The sequence below is a fragment of the Labrus mixtus genome, chromosome 6 (assembly GCF_963584025.1).
Source record: "Labrus mixtus chromosome 6, fLabMix1.1, whole genome shotgun sequence".
Classification (NCBI taxonomy): Eukaryota; Metazoa; Chordata; class Actinopteri; order Labriformes; family Labridae; genus Labrus; species Labrus mixtus.
In genome coordinates this window covers 2,734,589-2,751,096 of record NC_083617.1, presented here as the reverse complement: position 1 = coordinate 2,751,096, position 16,508 = coordinate 2,734,589, and the positions used below count along the sequence as shown (strand labels likewise).

Sequence of the window (16,508 nt, the reverse complement as noted above, 5' to 3'; positions counted from 1 at the left end):
TATCTTGGTGGTTTGAGACTCTGTTGGGGCCCTGCAACCGACCTTCATCACCTTTATGTTATAAATATTTACCATTATCAGCATTTGGAGGAGGCATATTATTCTTCTGTTTTGCTTTTTTGAACTCCCAGTGGATAATAACTTTAACATTTTAAAGTTACATTTAATTTTAAAAAAAAAACGAATTTAATAAAGTATAAATTATTATCATTATTATTATTATTCTTATTTTCTTCAGTGGCTTTGACAAACATAAGTTTTCACAGGGCGTTTAATGCACGTAACACTGAACAGAGCGATGACAGTGATTGCTGTTATATGGGGCCCTATTGCACATTTTAAGTGTGTCATCCCTTTACTAGCCTGGGGCCCCCAAGCAGCTGCCTGTTGACAAGCAGCACCTCTGTCTATCACCAATAAAGATGCAAACTGCTACGGCTACTATCTATTGTCAAACTACAGAGGCCCTGAAGTCCCAAAACATTTTATAAAAATTTAAATATATATATTGTGCGCACAAGTCAGATGATACAACGGAGCCCCTGAAGTCCCAAAAAGTTTTGATCTAGACGGTTTCACAGTTTAAACTTCAAAATGACTCATAAGAAGATTTGCAAGATAAAAAAAAATGTCTAATATTGAAACATGATAAATGCACTGCAGTAATACAGAGGACAGAAATGATGATACGTCTTCATGGCTTTGCTGAAAGTAATTTATGACATCACAACAATGTGAACCGTCTCCATGGAAGAACGTTTTGCATCAAAACAAACAGATTTGCAGCTTTAACTTCTTTAATCCTTTTTAGCAGACTCACATGTGAGAGTAAGAACAACACAAGCGAGGATCCAGAGAGGAGGAGACAAACATCTCATGATCGTACACAGGTGATGACAGGCAGAAGTTCACAGAGTTCAACATCATCATGAATATTTTAATCAACATCAACACTGTTGGCTGTGAATGACTGTTGACCTGTATGAATTTGCATGTGTCTGATCAAGTCCGATGTCTGAGAGAATCCTTCTCCACAGGTGCTGCAGGAGTTCAGCGTCTCACCTGTGTGGGTGATCATGTGACACTCCAGCATGCGGCCCGATCTGAAATCTCTCCCACATATTCTGCAACAATGAGGCCTCTCGCCCGAGTGTGTTCTCATGTGTTCTGTGAGGTTGCCTTTTATTTTGAAAGATTTGCCGCACGTCTTGCAGGTAAACGGCCGCTCACCTGAGTGAATCCGAACGTGCCTGTTCAGATCTGACCTCTTAAAGAATCCTTTCCCACAGGTGTCGCAGGAGTACGGGTTCTCCCCCGAGTGTGTTCTCATGTGGATGTTATAATCCCCTTTCAATCGGATGGATTTGCCACATATTTGGCAGGTGAACGGCTTTTCACCCGTGTGGATTTGAAGGTGACTTTTCAAGTTCGACCTCCGACGGAATGTCTTCCCACAGGTGCTGCAGGAGTGCAGCCTCTCACCTGTGTGGGTTCTCATGTGGGCCGTCAGCGCGTGGCTAAATCTGAAATCTTTTTTACACGTGATGCAAGAAAACGGCTTCTCGCCCGTGTGGATTCTCATGTGAGTTATCAGTATCGACCTGAAACTGAATATTTTCCCGCAGCTCTTGCATGTGTGCACCTTCTTACCTGTGTGGACGCGCAGGTGTGTCTGTAAGTCTGACTTACTCTGAAAGACTTCACCACATGTGTCACATTTGAAAGACTTTTTATTCGCGTCAGGATTAAAGACGTTCACAGATGATTCGGCGAGGTGACTCGTGCTCATTTGAAGTCTCTTTTCTGGATTTGTAGTCGATACCGAGTCTCCATTCTTGTTGCTTTCAGGATCTTCATTATCAGTAGCATGCGAGCTGTGAGCGAAGAGATGGTGTTCACTTTTAATTTCTGGTTCCATGTGTTCACTTTCCTCACTCGTAAGCGTCGACCAAAAGTCTCCAGTCTCCTGCTTCACTTCCAGCTGCTCTCTCTCCTGACTGCTGCAGAGTTCCTCTTGTTCTTCATCAATCAGGGGAGGCTCTGGGTCCTCCTGGTCCAGACTGGAGTTCCTCTCCTGGTTACAGAGCTGCTGGTCAGAGAGATCCTCCTCCTCTTTGCAGACATGTTGCTGTGGAAGCTCTGGAAACACACAGAACAAAATGAATTGACTTGTCGTGTTAAACTGCAGAACTATCAGGCATGCAATGATTGTTTGTTTTGCATAATGTCTTATTGCATCACGTTATGTTTACAATCTTCATAATCTACATTAAAATCTATTTTCTTAATATACAAGCAGGCAGTAAAAGTCGTGGACCAGAAACACATTAAATGGCAATAATAATAATAACTACTCAAAGTGCTTTAACGCTGCAGGTCACACCTGCACATTCACACACTGAGAGCAGAGGCTGCTTGTCAACAGGCAGGGCAGGAAACTGCTTGGGGCCCCAGACCAATAGGAAGCTGACACACTAAATCAGATTCAGAATCAGAATCAGAATCAATTAAGTTTATTATTAAGTTTACTTTTTCTTTAAATTTTATTTACCATTTTGTTTTGTACATTTTGCACTATTTAGAATTTATTACTGTAAATATTATTTATCTTATTTTACCTTATTTTGGTTGTATTGCACCGCGGGATGGAGACAAACGCAATTTCGATTCCACTGTATGTTTGGCATATTTTGAAATTGACAATAAAGTTGACTTTGACTTTGAGTTATTGTCAAGTACATTTACACATTCAAGGAATTTGACTTGGTGTATTGGTGCTAAACAATTAACAAGGAAATAAAGAAGAACTAGCAACAACTTAAATAATACAGAATAAGAAGATATTACAATATATAAAATAGAATTTAAAAATGTTAAATATAAAGATAAAAAACACAAAATGTACAAAAGGTGAAATGTAAACCAAATCAATGTGCAAATATTGCAACGACAGTAGAAAACCTCCCTAAGGGGACCACATCTGACAGCTCTCACTCTTGTGTCCCTACTGAGTGTTACAGACAACCCTCCCTCACTATCGACAGCTCCTCAGTTTCCCCCTCAGGTTAAGAGTCTGGGTGTCATCCTCGACAGCACACGATCATTCAAATCCCATTTCAACAACATTACCCGGTCTGCATACTTCAGCCTACAAACCGTCTCCTCCTCCTCCATCCACCTCACCGTGCCCTCTGCCACCTGACATACGCAACATCGACTCTCTCCCCATCTTCAAATCCAGACTCAAAACCCATCTGTTCTAGATCTCCTCCTCACTCTAACATTTTCCCTGAGATCACACCGTCCTACATTTTATTTATTTTATTGTTTGCTGATTTAATCCATCGTTGTTTTTTAATTGTTGATTGTTGTACACTGTCCTTGTGTGTCTTGAAAGGTGCTTATAAATAAAATGTATTATTATTATTATAATTATTATAATTATTATTATTATCATTATTATTATAATAATTATTATAATTATAATTATTATTATTATAATGAAAACCAAAACTTGTCAATTAAAGTCAACAAATAAAATGAAGAATCATCAGTTTATAAGAGAAGAAACAGAAACAGGATAAAAGAGTTAAACATTAGGAAACTGTCAGACATGATGAGGATGAACAGACTCCAGACTCACACCTGTTTACTCACCTGTTCTGTGTAACTTGTGTTTTCTCACCTGTTCTGTGTAACTTGTGTTTACTCACCTGTTCTCTGTAACTTGTGTTTTCTCACCTGTTCTCTGTAACTTGTGTTTTCTCACCTGTTCTCTGTAACTTGTGTTTTCTCACCTGTTCTCTGTAACTTGTGTTTACTCACCTGTTCTCTGTAACTTGTGTTTTCTCACCTGTTCTGTGTAACTTGTGTTTTCTCACCTGTTCTCTGTAACTTGTGTTTTCTCACCTGTTCTGTGTAACTTGTGTTTACTCACCTGTTCTGTGTAACTTGTGTTTTCTCACCTGTTCTGTGTAACTTGACCTGAGGTTTGGAAACGACGTCCAGCAGTCTGCGCTGCCGGTCGATCTCCTCTTCATAATCGACGATCGTTCTTTTAAAGACTCCGAATATTTCCTCAGCAGCAGCGGTTAATCGATCATTCACATACTCTCTGAAAATCTCAGCTGTAAACATCCCCGACATATTACAAGTAAAAGAAAAGTATTTAAAATGTCAGGTTGTGGTGTTTACTTCCGCTGCGTGTCACACTATAACGTTCCGACGGAGCCGGTGCGGAAGTTTGTAGTTCCGCTTTGAAGGATTTTAATGAAAAATTCGCGTCTTAGGCAAAAGAATCAGACTGTTAGTTAAAGTTATCGACTTCAAATAAATGCTGGTGTTTTTGTTTGGTGATTTTTAAACGTGTCTTAGCGTCGTCGATGTAAATATAGGATGTCTCAAAGATTTTGGATCAACATTAGAAGTTGGTTGTCGCTAAAAAATGAATGATATTCCATCTTTTGGAGAGGATAGGATAAACCTTTATTGATCCCCAGAGGGGAAATTCGGGCGTTACAGCAGCACAGACAAGTAAGCTCAAAATATACATTAAACAGAATAGATAAGATAAATATAAATAAAATAAAATAAAATAAAATAAAATAAAAATAAAAACAGGGGGTATATAATAAAAATAAAAATAAAAACAGGGGGTATATAATAAAAAATAAAATAAAAATAAAAACAGGGGGTATATAATACTTATGGTATTCTGTATTTTATGGATAATTTAAACCCTTCAATTACTGACATGGTAAATGTTATTTTACTCATGAGTAAATATCATATTCACTGTCTCCTTTGACTGCTTTATAAATGATTTCAAATATTTTTTAATGAAATCTAGAAAGATTAGTGCTGATTTATCGAAATTCTTCTTGTTTTGATTTCTGGCCTTTGTTGATTTTTTTTGTCCTCCAGTTTGTTGTCTATTTACATTTGCCTGATGTTTACTTTTGGAAAAGTTTGATTTTTATTTATTTATTTTTATATATAATCCCCCTAGTCTTGATTTATGTTTGAATTAACTGTGTATTTTGCTGTTGTATGTTCATCCTCTATAAGAGTTTGTATAAATTTTTTTTGTATATTTTAAATTTGTCAATAAAGACGGTAATAAAATAAAAAAATAAAAAAAATAAAAATAAAAATAAAAATAAAAATAAATATTTTTTTACACATACAGATAAAATATTTTTCCGTGTTTTTTAATTAAAAGCTCAAATTGCCTTTAATCGTTGATGAATAGGAACATTGAATATGTGAAGGGATAAAGACGTTTAAAAAAAAAAGAAGTAAATAAAGGGGTTGTCGCATACTTTATACGTCATCACTCGTGGCCCCAACATGGTCGACTCTGAGCTCAGTTATCTGGCAATGTCACTAGAATAGTTCCAGCTGTATTTAAAGTGTTTGTTAAGGTTTTATTTGTGTTTCACGCTGAAGCGATGCCTCGGTACGAGCTCGCCCTGATCGTGAAGGCCATGCAGCGGCCGCAGGCGGCGGCGGCTCTCCGGCGGACTGTGGAGACCCTGATGGAGCGGGGAGCGGTGGTCAGGGACCTGCAGAACCTGGGGGACAAACTGCTGCCCTACAAGATCACCAAACACAACCAGAAACACGAGAGGGGGACTTACTTCCTGGTGGATTTCTACTCGGCCCCCGGCATCCTCGCCAGTCTGCTGGATCACCTGCACCGGGACGTGGACGTGTTGAGACCCACGGTGCTGAAGAAGGACGACCCGGTCTCTGGAAGTACCAACTGCTGTGGAACCAAACAGTGATTTAATGTAAGGAACAGAAACATGTTTTATTCTTTATTATTTACCATGATGCATCTGTGTAGAAATGAAACCAGCAGCACGTGTCTTCACTCCAGTTTGTTTTATTCCAAGAAGTTGTGCACAAGTTTCAATAATAATAATAATAATAATACATTTTATTTAAAGACGCCTTTCAAAACTCTCAAGGTCACCTTACAGAGCAGAGAGAATAGAATAGAATTACTTTATTGATCCCAAACTGGGAAATTGTGGTGTTACAGCAGCAGGTTGTTCAAACACACAATATGAGTAAAAAACACAATATTAGCAAATTTAAACATAATATAATATTAAATACAAAGTAAATAAGCACTAAAAGATATCAAAAATAAGAATGTGAATATATACAACCAGGATTTCACTAAGCATTACTAGTCTTAAATAGGAAGATTAAATATGAAAGATTAAATGTAAATGTGTAAAAACAGAGTTGTAAATGGACAGTATTGACATAAGTTAAAGTGCATGAGTGTAGACATATTATAAGCAGAAACTATTCAATATAACGGAGAGTAGACAGACAAATGAAGTGAACTTAAGCGCAGGGATAATTTGTAAATTTAACATGTACAGAACAGATGACAGTATGGAGAGACAGATATGATCATGAAATTATCATAAAAACAACAAAGTAACAACACAACGATAAAATGAACATTAAAAACACAAATGTACAGGATGTAGAGGAGTTATGAGACCGGGTGGAGAATGATCAGACTGAATATGAAAGTTTAAAAAGATGTGTTTCGAGATGAGATTTGAAAATGGAGAGAGAGTCGATATTACGGATTTGTGGTGGGAGGGAGTTCCAGAGGTTGGGGGGGGGGGGGCAGAGCGGCTGAAGGCCCTGGACCCCCCATGGTGGACAGGCGGGCGGGTGGTGCAGTGAGGTGAATGGAAGAAGAAGAACCTGAGAGTGCGAGTAGGTGTGTTGATGTGCAGGAGTTCAGAGAGGTGAAGCGGGGCGAGGTTGTGGACGGCCTTGAAGGTGAGGAGCAGAATTTTGAAGGTATTGCGATGTTTAACCGGGAGCCATACAAACACTAGACTCCTACAACTACTTCTGCTGCTGCTGCTGCTAATACTGTGATAATAATATTTACAAAGTGTCTACACAGACAAAACAAAGGCATGACCTCAGAACAATAACACAACAAACACGAGCAGTCAGGACAAACACAGAGGAGTCTAAAAAAAAGGAAACTAAAAGAAAAAAAAGATACAACAGGCAGGTTATTGGTTAACTATAAAGAAGAAGAGGAAGACGATAATATCACCATCACATAACAGGAAATCAAACTACAATGAAGTTAAAAAGGGATACATTTTGCTACACTTTATTATGAATCCCTGAGGGGAAATAAAATAGAAATATTTAAATAAATATACAAAAACAAAAGAGGACAGAAGATTAAAAACATTAGAGGAAGGATCACAAAATTAAGAGAAATAAAACAAATTAAGTAAAGGATACATTTACAAAGTATTTAAAAAGGTGACATCTCATAAAAGTGAGTTTGAAGAAGTGGAGGGGCTCCTCTTGGGGGCTAAAGCTCGATCACCTTATGATTCAGAGCGCATCAGTCTCGAGTCTCGAGCAGGAGGGCCACACCTGAGGAGCTGAGGTCGCGAGATGGCTCATAAGGGGTCAACATTTCAGAGATGTAATCCGGGGTAAGACCAGGGTCGGCAGATCTATTCTAAAAGTGACAGGGAGATGAAGAAGAAGAATTTATACTTTATTGATCCCGCGAGGGGAAATTCGTTTTTTACACTCTGTCTAGTAAACATGCTACACAAACATGAACTGAAATACACACACATGCACAAACAGGATCCTGTGGACATGCACTAATGGAGAGGTCTCAGAGTGAGGGGGCTGCCCTACGGCGGGCGCTCCTGGGCTTGTGGGGGGGGGGGGGGGTTTGGGTGCCTTGCTCAAGGGCACCTCGGCAGTGCTCAGGAAGTGGCCTGGCACCTCTCCAGCTACCAGACCAATTTCCGGACTTGGTCCGTGCCGGGACTTGAACCGGCGACCTTCCGATTCCCAACCCAAGTCCCTACAGACTGAGCTACTGCCGCCCAATGATCAGACTGACTAAAGAGCCCTTGAGTTTAAAATGTTTGTGGATACCGATACAAATGTTTTTGTAACAATTTAGCTGATTGACGATAATGATAAAGATGTTTTTTTTCACAACTTTTTTTGGTGTCAGACTCCCACATTGCCAACATTTTCTTTGATGATGTAAAAAATGAACAGTTGGAAAATCAAAATGAAAAGAAAAACAAAAGATGATTTCTCTATTTTCTTACAGAGTTATTAGCTGATACACTGGCAACAGTTCTGAAATATGTGTGGATAATTCTGTCGGTTCATGCCCAGTGTTGGGGGAACCGATGCATCAGAACATCCTTCAAAATGATGAATAAAAGCAGCATGCTGTGGTTTATAATATTATATATTCCTGACACAGTGACACAGTCCATCCTGTAGAATCGACACACGAGTGACTGCAGCAAGAAAAAAAACCAAAAGCCAGGCCAAAGGTCGCCTACGATCCACCTCAGTGTCACGCGGGTGAACTCGTTAAGTCCTGATAAGAGGTTCAGAGAAGTCGATCTAAAAAACGCTGACGGATCAGAGATGAAGCCTTTAACATCCTCACTGCACCAGAGGATGTTTGATTTATTCTGTCAAGGCCAGAATGTCTGATCACGTGTCAAATAAAGAACACGTCACAGAGGAGTTTGGATACACCTGAAAACGGATAATTAATCGACTTTTGAGGGACTATTTAACGTTCATATCGAAGAAGTGTTGCTTTAACATCATCTTTGGTATTTTAAGTTACAAATATTTCTTTGCTGAAGTTTATGCATCAGAAGTTATTGATTTTTTTTTTTTACCATAATTTTGTCTGTTTGTGGCCAAAAACCACTTTTAATTTAATTTAAAAACAAATAATTTTACATACTTAATTAATCCCTGAGTGGAATTCTGGATTCTTATCTCTGTTATTGAGAGACATGCTCCTCACACATACACAAACAGGATCTGTGAACATGCATTAATAGAGAGATGCTACACAGAGCTGTTGAGGGTTCCGGTGCCTTGCTCAAGGGCACCTCGGCAGTGCTCTGGAAGTGAAGCCCTCTCCAGCTACCAGACCAACTTCCATATTATGGTCCGCATCAGGACTTGAACCGGTAACCCTCCGGTTCCCAACCCACGTCCTGAGCTACTGCCGCCCTAAAGCTGATAAGACATTATTTCACATATTTTAAGTACAGTACTTTTGTGTAGTGTAGTGTAGAGTCAGCCTCTGAAATGCGGTCAGTTTAACCTTCCGTGTCTCGTTAAACGGGTTCAGTACTTCTCCTTCTCTTTATGGAGATCACGCCGCGCTGACGCTGCTCTAACTTCACTTCATGTAACGCTTGTTCTTCTTTTTGTTTTTCAGGTTTCACAGCTCGTATCCAGAAGGTCATCAGTGAGACGCTTCCCTCTTTGACCTGTACCATAGTTTCTGATCTGCATTTGGATGTCATGTTGTAATAAACTCTTTTTTTTTTCTATGGTGGAAGCAAGTTTTTCTTGACTACTTGTTAAAATATATTTTTAGGCCTTTTTAGAAATGACAGCTGAAGAGAGACAGGAAGTGTGGGGAGGAGAGAGCGGGGGGTCACATGCAGCAAAGGTTGGATTCAAACCCATGACCGCTGCCTCTGTACATGGTGCACTCAACATAACCGCTATCCTGTCTGCGCCCCCAAAACCCTACAAGTATTAAACAATTAGGACGCCGCCATCGAGCTTCTAAAGAAAGATGACATAACAGATTTAAAGTTTCTAATGTTCTCTGTCAGGCTGTTCTCTATAAGAAGGCTGAAAGGTGTTTATGTGAAGTAAGTTAACCTTTGCTTCGTAATCCAAACGAACAGTAAACACGTCGTACATTTATGAAATAAGGTTTATTTAAGGTAACAGTTTGACACGGGGGTAGAAAGTAGGTTGCCTTTTTAATATTTACTCAACTCTATTTTGATAGCACTTAACTTAAAACACAGTTGATCCAAAGTGATTTACAGCGAAGACAGAGGGAAGAAAACAAAGCATCAAAAGTCAAAAAAAAAGAAAATCAAATGCATTTTTTTTTAATCACAGCGCCATTTTGATTTTTTTTTTTATCTCAAACAATTAAAGCTATTTTCATAGCAACAATATCAATACCAGAACAGAAACAACAATATAAAATATATATTTCCATCCATTATCTATACTGCTTTTCCTGTTCAGGGTCACAGGGGCCTGGAGCTGATCCCAGCTGGGCGAGAGGCGGGGTTACACCCTGGACTGGTCGCCAGCCAATCACAGGGCTGACATATAGAGACAGACGTTCACATTCACCAGTTAACCTAACGAGCATGTCTTTGGACTGTGGGAGGAAGCCGGAGAGAACCCACACATGCACGAGGAGAACATGTAAACTCCACACAGAGAGGCTCCTGTCAGACGGGGATTCAAACCAGGAACCTCCTCGCTGTGTGGCAACACTGCTAACCACTGCACCACCATGCAGCCACAAATATACATTTATTTATTTTCAAAAAGCTCAGACGGCCGGTTGGTTATCATTAGAGGGCCCTATGTGGCCCGCGGGCCGCAGATTGAACGAGGAACGAGTCTCGAGTGTTAAATGTAGAAACAAAGCTGTAAAACAATGAATCCATAATTTTCCTCCAGACACTAAAAACTTGTTATTTAAAATTCACTTGACTGACAGGCCCAGTAATCACATACAGGTTAATGTACTTACTTTGTTCTGTTTCCTTTATTCAGTGAAGCCTTTTTTTGCCATATATTTTATTCATTATTTTCAAATAACAAACAGGCCAGTGTTTTGATAGGACTACGTTATACACCTTTAACCACCTCCAGGGACAGTAGGGGGTCCCAAGTCTCTGGCACCCTTATTTTGGGGGAAAAGTTAAGGAACCCCTGATATAAAATATTCGGTTTAAGTCATTACTTAAAAAAAAAGTATGATTAAGAACTGTAACTAGCTATGTACATGGCATGGCAAGAAACGCATTTGTGGTATAAGCCTAATTGGAATATATATAAAAAATAAAATGTGTGTTTTTAAATGAAATATAATGGCCGTTTGGTATGGAGGACTAAAAGTGGCAAAATGAAATATATAAATATATAATTAATTAAATCATTAAATGTGTCATCAACTATTTAATATTGGAAATAAATCAACAAATATATAAATAAATATATAATTATTTAATTAATTAAATGCATGTGTTATTAAATAATTATATTATTATTATTAATTATTAATTATTTAAATGTGTCATTCATTATTTAAAATTGGTAATATATAAATATTATACTTTAGATGTTTGAAACTAAACCATGAGATCAGACTGAGTCACGTGTCTCTGTCAGGAGTCAGCTGACTGTGAGACTTCATAAAGAGAACAGCCTACCCCCCCCTCTACATAACAGCCTCCCCCCCCCCTCTCTTCAGTACAGCTTCACCTCCACACAGACAAACTACAGGGAAACAGCGGAGTCATGCTGCTCCTAACTCTACTCTTCGTGTCCTCAGGTAACGACAACACATTTTAAAAGGTGTTTAATTTAAACCTTCAGTCGCTCGTTTGTCAGATTAAAACATTTAAAACATTAAAACATTTAAATCATGTTGTGTAACAAACTGCGTTTCAACACGGAAGCTGTTTGAAGCGTGAAAACAACAAGATGCTAACTCATTACGTCAATAAACACAACGTTAATCATGCTGCTGTATTATAACGACCAACTCTCTTTCTATTAGATAATTAAATAAAGAGGTTATTTTTGTTATTAAGTAAAGCTTCTCCTCTGATGTTTGAAGGCGTTATTGTTAGCCCGCACGGCTAACATTAGCCGCTAAAGCTAGACGGCTACCTAAATATTATGAAATTACAATAATAAAGAGCCCTAATTTAAATTTTTTAGTTGTGTATATATTGAGAAACATTTTAATTAAACTGGACAGCTAGCTAACAGACTCATGAGAGATATTTTGCGTGATGTTTAACGTCAATTTAGGCTGTTTTCTTACGCTAATCCCCCTTCGTTCTGTTTTGACAAACTAACTATGCGTTCAGGTGTTGGCGAAATAATCCGAAAAATGAGTTTTTTTTTAACTTGGACAACTCACCTGAAGGCCACATTAAGTCAAAACAACACATGGGTAGTCAGAAAATTATCATACTGTCTTGACTGATTAAAGAAAACGTTGACTTGTTGGTCTAAAAACTTTAATTTAATGAATGTATTACAAATGAATATATTGTCACTACGCAAATTTAGCACGGGCTTAACTTTTAACTTTAAATTGCAGATCATGTAGAAGGAGTGACCTAGTTTAGTTGTGAGCATTTAAATATGTTTTTTTTACTTTCTTCTCTCCACATCACGTTGTAAAGCTTGTCCAAACAGTTAAGTAGATAGATAAACTTAATTACACGGAAATTCCGAGCATCTGAGTTGTACGTGAATGTAAGGGGATTTCATGGCTTGTTTGACCTCTTGTTAGGGTTTTATTAGGAAGTCTAAATGGCCCCTTCAAAAACCATGAACTTTCATTTCAGCTTTTTAAAGTGAGGTGTAAGTGGTTTCGGTTGTTGTTCCTCTTTACTGAGTTTAGTTAACACTTGAATGCATCTTCTCTTTGTTCATCTAAAGGCAATGAACATGTGCAGAACTTCCCATCTAGGCTGGTTATTCTTTAACTTAACTAAAATGGTCATGTATTGCTTCTAATCAGAGCTCAGGATGTGGCTTCTTTCACTCCTACTGACAATATTAGCTTCTCCAAGTCATGATATTTGAGCTTTGTGTATTCAGTTTCTTATCTCCAGTCTGACCTTTGGCTGAAAAATACTTTTTGTACAACCCACATTCTTGCATTTGTGAAAATCCTACAGTGTGCATGACATGTTCTAAGCTCGAGACTTAATGTCTTTTATGTAAACTTTCTGCTTATCTTTGTGTAAAAACTGATGTGTAGGCTGCTACACTGAAACTGTTTCATGGGTCACTTGCAGGCGTTGAACAATGAAATGTGAGTCAGGCTGTTTGCGCTTCACCATGTCATGTGATTTTGATTCACTCGCTTTATGATGACTTTACTGTATTAGAATTCTTGTCACAGAAAGTGAGTCATATATAGACCTTTAGATGTCACTGCATTCTCTGTCTGACTACTGCCTTGTTTTTCTGTTTTTAGGCAGTTACATAAAACAAGTGGAACATGTATAACGTACATTTTCTGCTGCTGTGTCACCTTGTTGGCTGTAAATAGTTTATTGCATATGTGCAGAGATTTCCTCCTCGTTGGTACAGTCTGTCCTCTTGAAAACAGCTTGTTATTTTGTCTGACTGCTCATGTGACTCCAGTGGAGGGCGGGTGGGAGGGCCCTGCTGCACTGTAACACTGTGGGTATGACTGATGAGCAGTAGGGGTCTCTCTCAGCGGTGTTACTGGGGGATTTGAAGGCTTTTGTTTGACCTACATTGCCAATTCTTTGCTACCTACTAGAATTTGACAACTCCATGCATACTCATCAATAGGGGTGGGAAAAATAGATTATCTCCTGAGATTTTAAATCGATTCACAACTTCCAAAAATAGTAATTTTTTGGGATAATCAGTCACTCCCTGCAAAGTGCTAAGGCTAGCTATTTAACTCAGTAGAATGCCAAATGGAGCAGCAAGAAATTCAGCCAGTTTCACAGATGACTGGAGTAGATCCTGAAGTATGTACCAAAAAAAAAAAAAAAAAGGACTTTGAATCAAAAACAGATTCTATCAGACTTTAATTTCTCATGACTGATTGCAAATTAGTACGGAAAATTCTCCGCTCCAGTGCTCCATCCTTGGAACTGTTTTTTTTTTTTTTTTGGCATAAGGCCTGGAGCAAATTCCAGTCTGCTGCAAAGTGTGTTCAAAGTTGCTGCAGCTAAAGGTAACATTAACATCTCAAACAGAAGCATTCAGTCGAGTGGGAGAAATGTGTGTCACTGCGAGATGCAAAGACCACCACAGTCCACAAACGCCTCCCTACAAAAAGCAGCTAGCGTTAGACGAACCGTTTTCCCATTGCATGACAAGAAAGGGACACAGTGGAAAAGTCCTACTGATGCAGTCGAGCTGCATATCCCTAAAGATATGATGCCAACAATGGAAATGCCTTCATGGGGTTATCCACATGCCTTAAACTAAACTATCAGTATGTGCTAACCAGCCGCAAGTATTCTACAGAAGTTGCTCTGCCTCATCTGTGCTTTGGCTGAACCCTGAAACAACATTTTAAACTTTTAAAAACCAGTCTACAGCTTCTCTCCAGTGCACTGAGCCAGTAATGATATATTTGAATATATGCATAAATTACCACCAGTATCTCGTGTCTGCAGCTGTGAGGCAAATGTACATTAGATTTCCCCTGCCATGTCTCGTCTTGGTCTGTTGATCACCAATATGGACGGGCACATTTCTGGTGGTTGGTGCTCGGAAATCTGCCAGATGTAGAGAAGCTCACAGAGCGGCACCACTGGTTACCTTTCTCTGAGGGCACAAGACAAAGGGACGATAAATTTTACTTTCTCCCGTCGTTGCTCGTGGCACTCAGTTGGTTCTGATCAGTGAGGCTGAAACAGGGCAGGACCTGACTGGCATAGCAGATGTTAGCTTGCCCTTGTCTTTGTGACAATTTTAATTCTCTATTCAAGCAGGCCGTGTCCACACATAGGCGGGTATTTAAAAAAACTGAGGTCCAAGAGTTCTCAAAAACTTCTTTGTCCACATGAAAACTCAAAACGAACTGTTACGATGGCTGCCATGAGCACGCCAAGTCAACATCAAGGTCCTTGACATGCCAAAATGTTCTCGCCTTTCCTCTGCAAAGTCGTCCATTCAGGCGTCTCTGCTCGTCAACATAGTGGGAGATGAACTGTGTATGTGTGAGCGTGTAAAAAGTCCAGTTAGCAACACTAGCACCAGCGCTAGTTTGTCTTACGTCTACCATCACATTAATCTCATGTCAACAAAAGTGACAGCGTCGCAAACGGAGGAGAAACTGGCGCACAGTGTGACGTTACAAGAACAAAACTCTGTTTAAGGTCAGTGTTTCCCCTACCATTATATTAGGGGGGCGCCCACCTTGAAAGGTCAAGTAAAAATAAAAAAATATATTTTTAAGGATACCTTTCCCATAGAAAAGGACAGCTGTCATTAAAAGTAACACATGAACACCAAGATTCCTTCAAGTGTTTGTGTTGGCGTGTGTCGTCGTCGTCGTCGTCCCCCCCCCCCCCAGTGACATTAAACACAGTCTGTGCACCAAAGGCCAAAACTCACAGAAAATCCAGCGTTTTTAAATGTCCGCCTCCGTGTGGACTAGGTCTAAGTGACAGACAGGCCAGGTAAAAAATGTATTTCTCTAAAGTATGCTGAGTTTGTTTTGAAAAATCATCAAAATGTTGGCTGTTGTTTCTGATTACTCGGTAGTTTTAAGCTACCGTGTTCCGGTTGTATGAAAGATAAAGTTCTGTGGGCGCAGGTAGCCTAGTAGTTAGGTGCCGCCCCGTATACGGAGGCTGTGGTCCTCCAAGCGGGTGGCCCGGGTTTAAATCTGACCTGTGGCTCCTTTCCCGCATGTGGCTCCCCACTCTCTCTTTCCCTAATTTCTGACTCTATCCATGTTCCTATCTCTAAATAAAGGCACAAAAAGCCCCCCAAATGAACCTTTAAAAAAATCAAAAATAAACTGTGTGTCACCAGTAAACAACACTCAGGATGTAGGTTGACCTTCTTTTTTCTCTGGAGTTGTTTTGAAGAAATAAACCTGCATTCGAGTCACATTTTTTTTAAGTACATTTGTTATCGACTTCCTCCTATGTTAATGTTTGAGGAAGTATCTGAGCGTTGAAAATCCCCCAACTGGTGATCACTCCCAACACCAGACGGGAGTGAACTGAAGGTGTGGTCAACACCAAATGTAGGAAGTTGGGAAAAGTCAAATGAAGAGGTGCAGAAACAAAGTTGATATTCAATCTGTAATGTTGAAGAGCATTTTGTTGGTGCCTTATTGTAAACTTTAACCAGTAAACATATGCAAAGTCATTTCTGCTTTCCGATGTTCTCTTCATGGTTTGACATGTGACTCTTTGTCTACTTCACAGCCGTAGCGACCCCTCTGCTCGGCACTGAGCAGTGTGCCCGCGGCCCCCCCTACTGGTGTCAGAATGTGAAGACGGCGTCCCTGTGCGGCGCTGTGCCTCACTGCACGCAGAACGTCTGGAACAAGCCTCAGATGGTGAGTCTTCTTTAATTTTCAAGTGTTGTTAATATCGTTTGCCTTATGAAAAAAAGTGAGTGAACACAATTACAACCGTTTATTGATTAATACATAAATCAGTGGAAAGAATATTAACCAAAACATTTTGATAATTTCAGTGTTCTTTAAAGGAGCAGTATGTAACGCTGACTCCTAGTGTTTAAAATGGGTACCGCAGTCTAAATTCTAAACATTGTAGAGAGCTGTCTCCCCCGCCCTCCTCTCTAGAGTCGATGCTCACACAGGTCACCATGTGGTGGACTCTGAAGCTTCAGTGTTTATC

The 16,508-nt window shown here is 39.4% G+C and overlaps 3 protein-coding genes across 4 annotated transcripts in view; 2 read left to right on the top strand and 1 right to left on the bottom strand.

Moving 5' to 3' along the window:
* Positions 1-779: 779 nt before the first annotated feature.
* On the bottom strand, positions 780-4,245 carry LOC132975137 (zinc finger protein OZF-like). The gene is made up of 2 exons (XM_061039458.1): positions 3,966-4,245; positions 780-2,139 (listed from the first exon to the last, which is right to left on the bottom strand). Exons 1-2 carry the CDS (start codon positions 4,144-4,146, stop codon positions 938-940), a joined length of 1,383 nt encoding a protein of 460 aa, XP_060895441.1. The 5' UTR covers positions 4,147-4,245; the 3' UTR covers positions 780-937.
* A 1,076-nt stretch (positions 4,246-5,321) lies between these two features.
* Positions 5,322-5,793, top strand: mrps6 (mitochondrial ribosomal protein S6). The gene has a single exon (XM_061039459.1). It carries the CDS (start codon positions 5,451-5,453, stop codon positions 5,784-5,786), a length of 336 nt encoding a protein of 111 aa, XP_060895442.1. The 5' UTR covers positions 5,322-5,450; the 3' UTR covers positions 5,787-5,793.
* Positions 5,794-11,310: 5,517 nt separating this feature from the next.
* psap (prosaposin) overlaps positions 11,311-16,508 on the top strand; it is a 225,859-nt gene continuing 220,661 nt past the window's right edge. For both annotated transcript variants that reach the window (XM_061039494.1, XM_061039495.1), the window contains exons 1-2: positions 11,311-11,449; positions 16,071-16,204. In XM_061039494.1, coding sequence (XP_060895477.1) covers positions 11,416-11,449; positions 16,071-16,204 — 168 coding nt within the window. In that variant the 5' untranslated portion in view covers positions 11,311-11,415. The remainder of the gene's footprint in view (positions 11,450-16,070; positions 16,205-16,508) is intronic.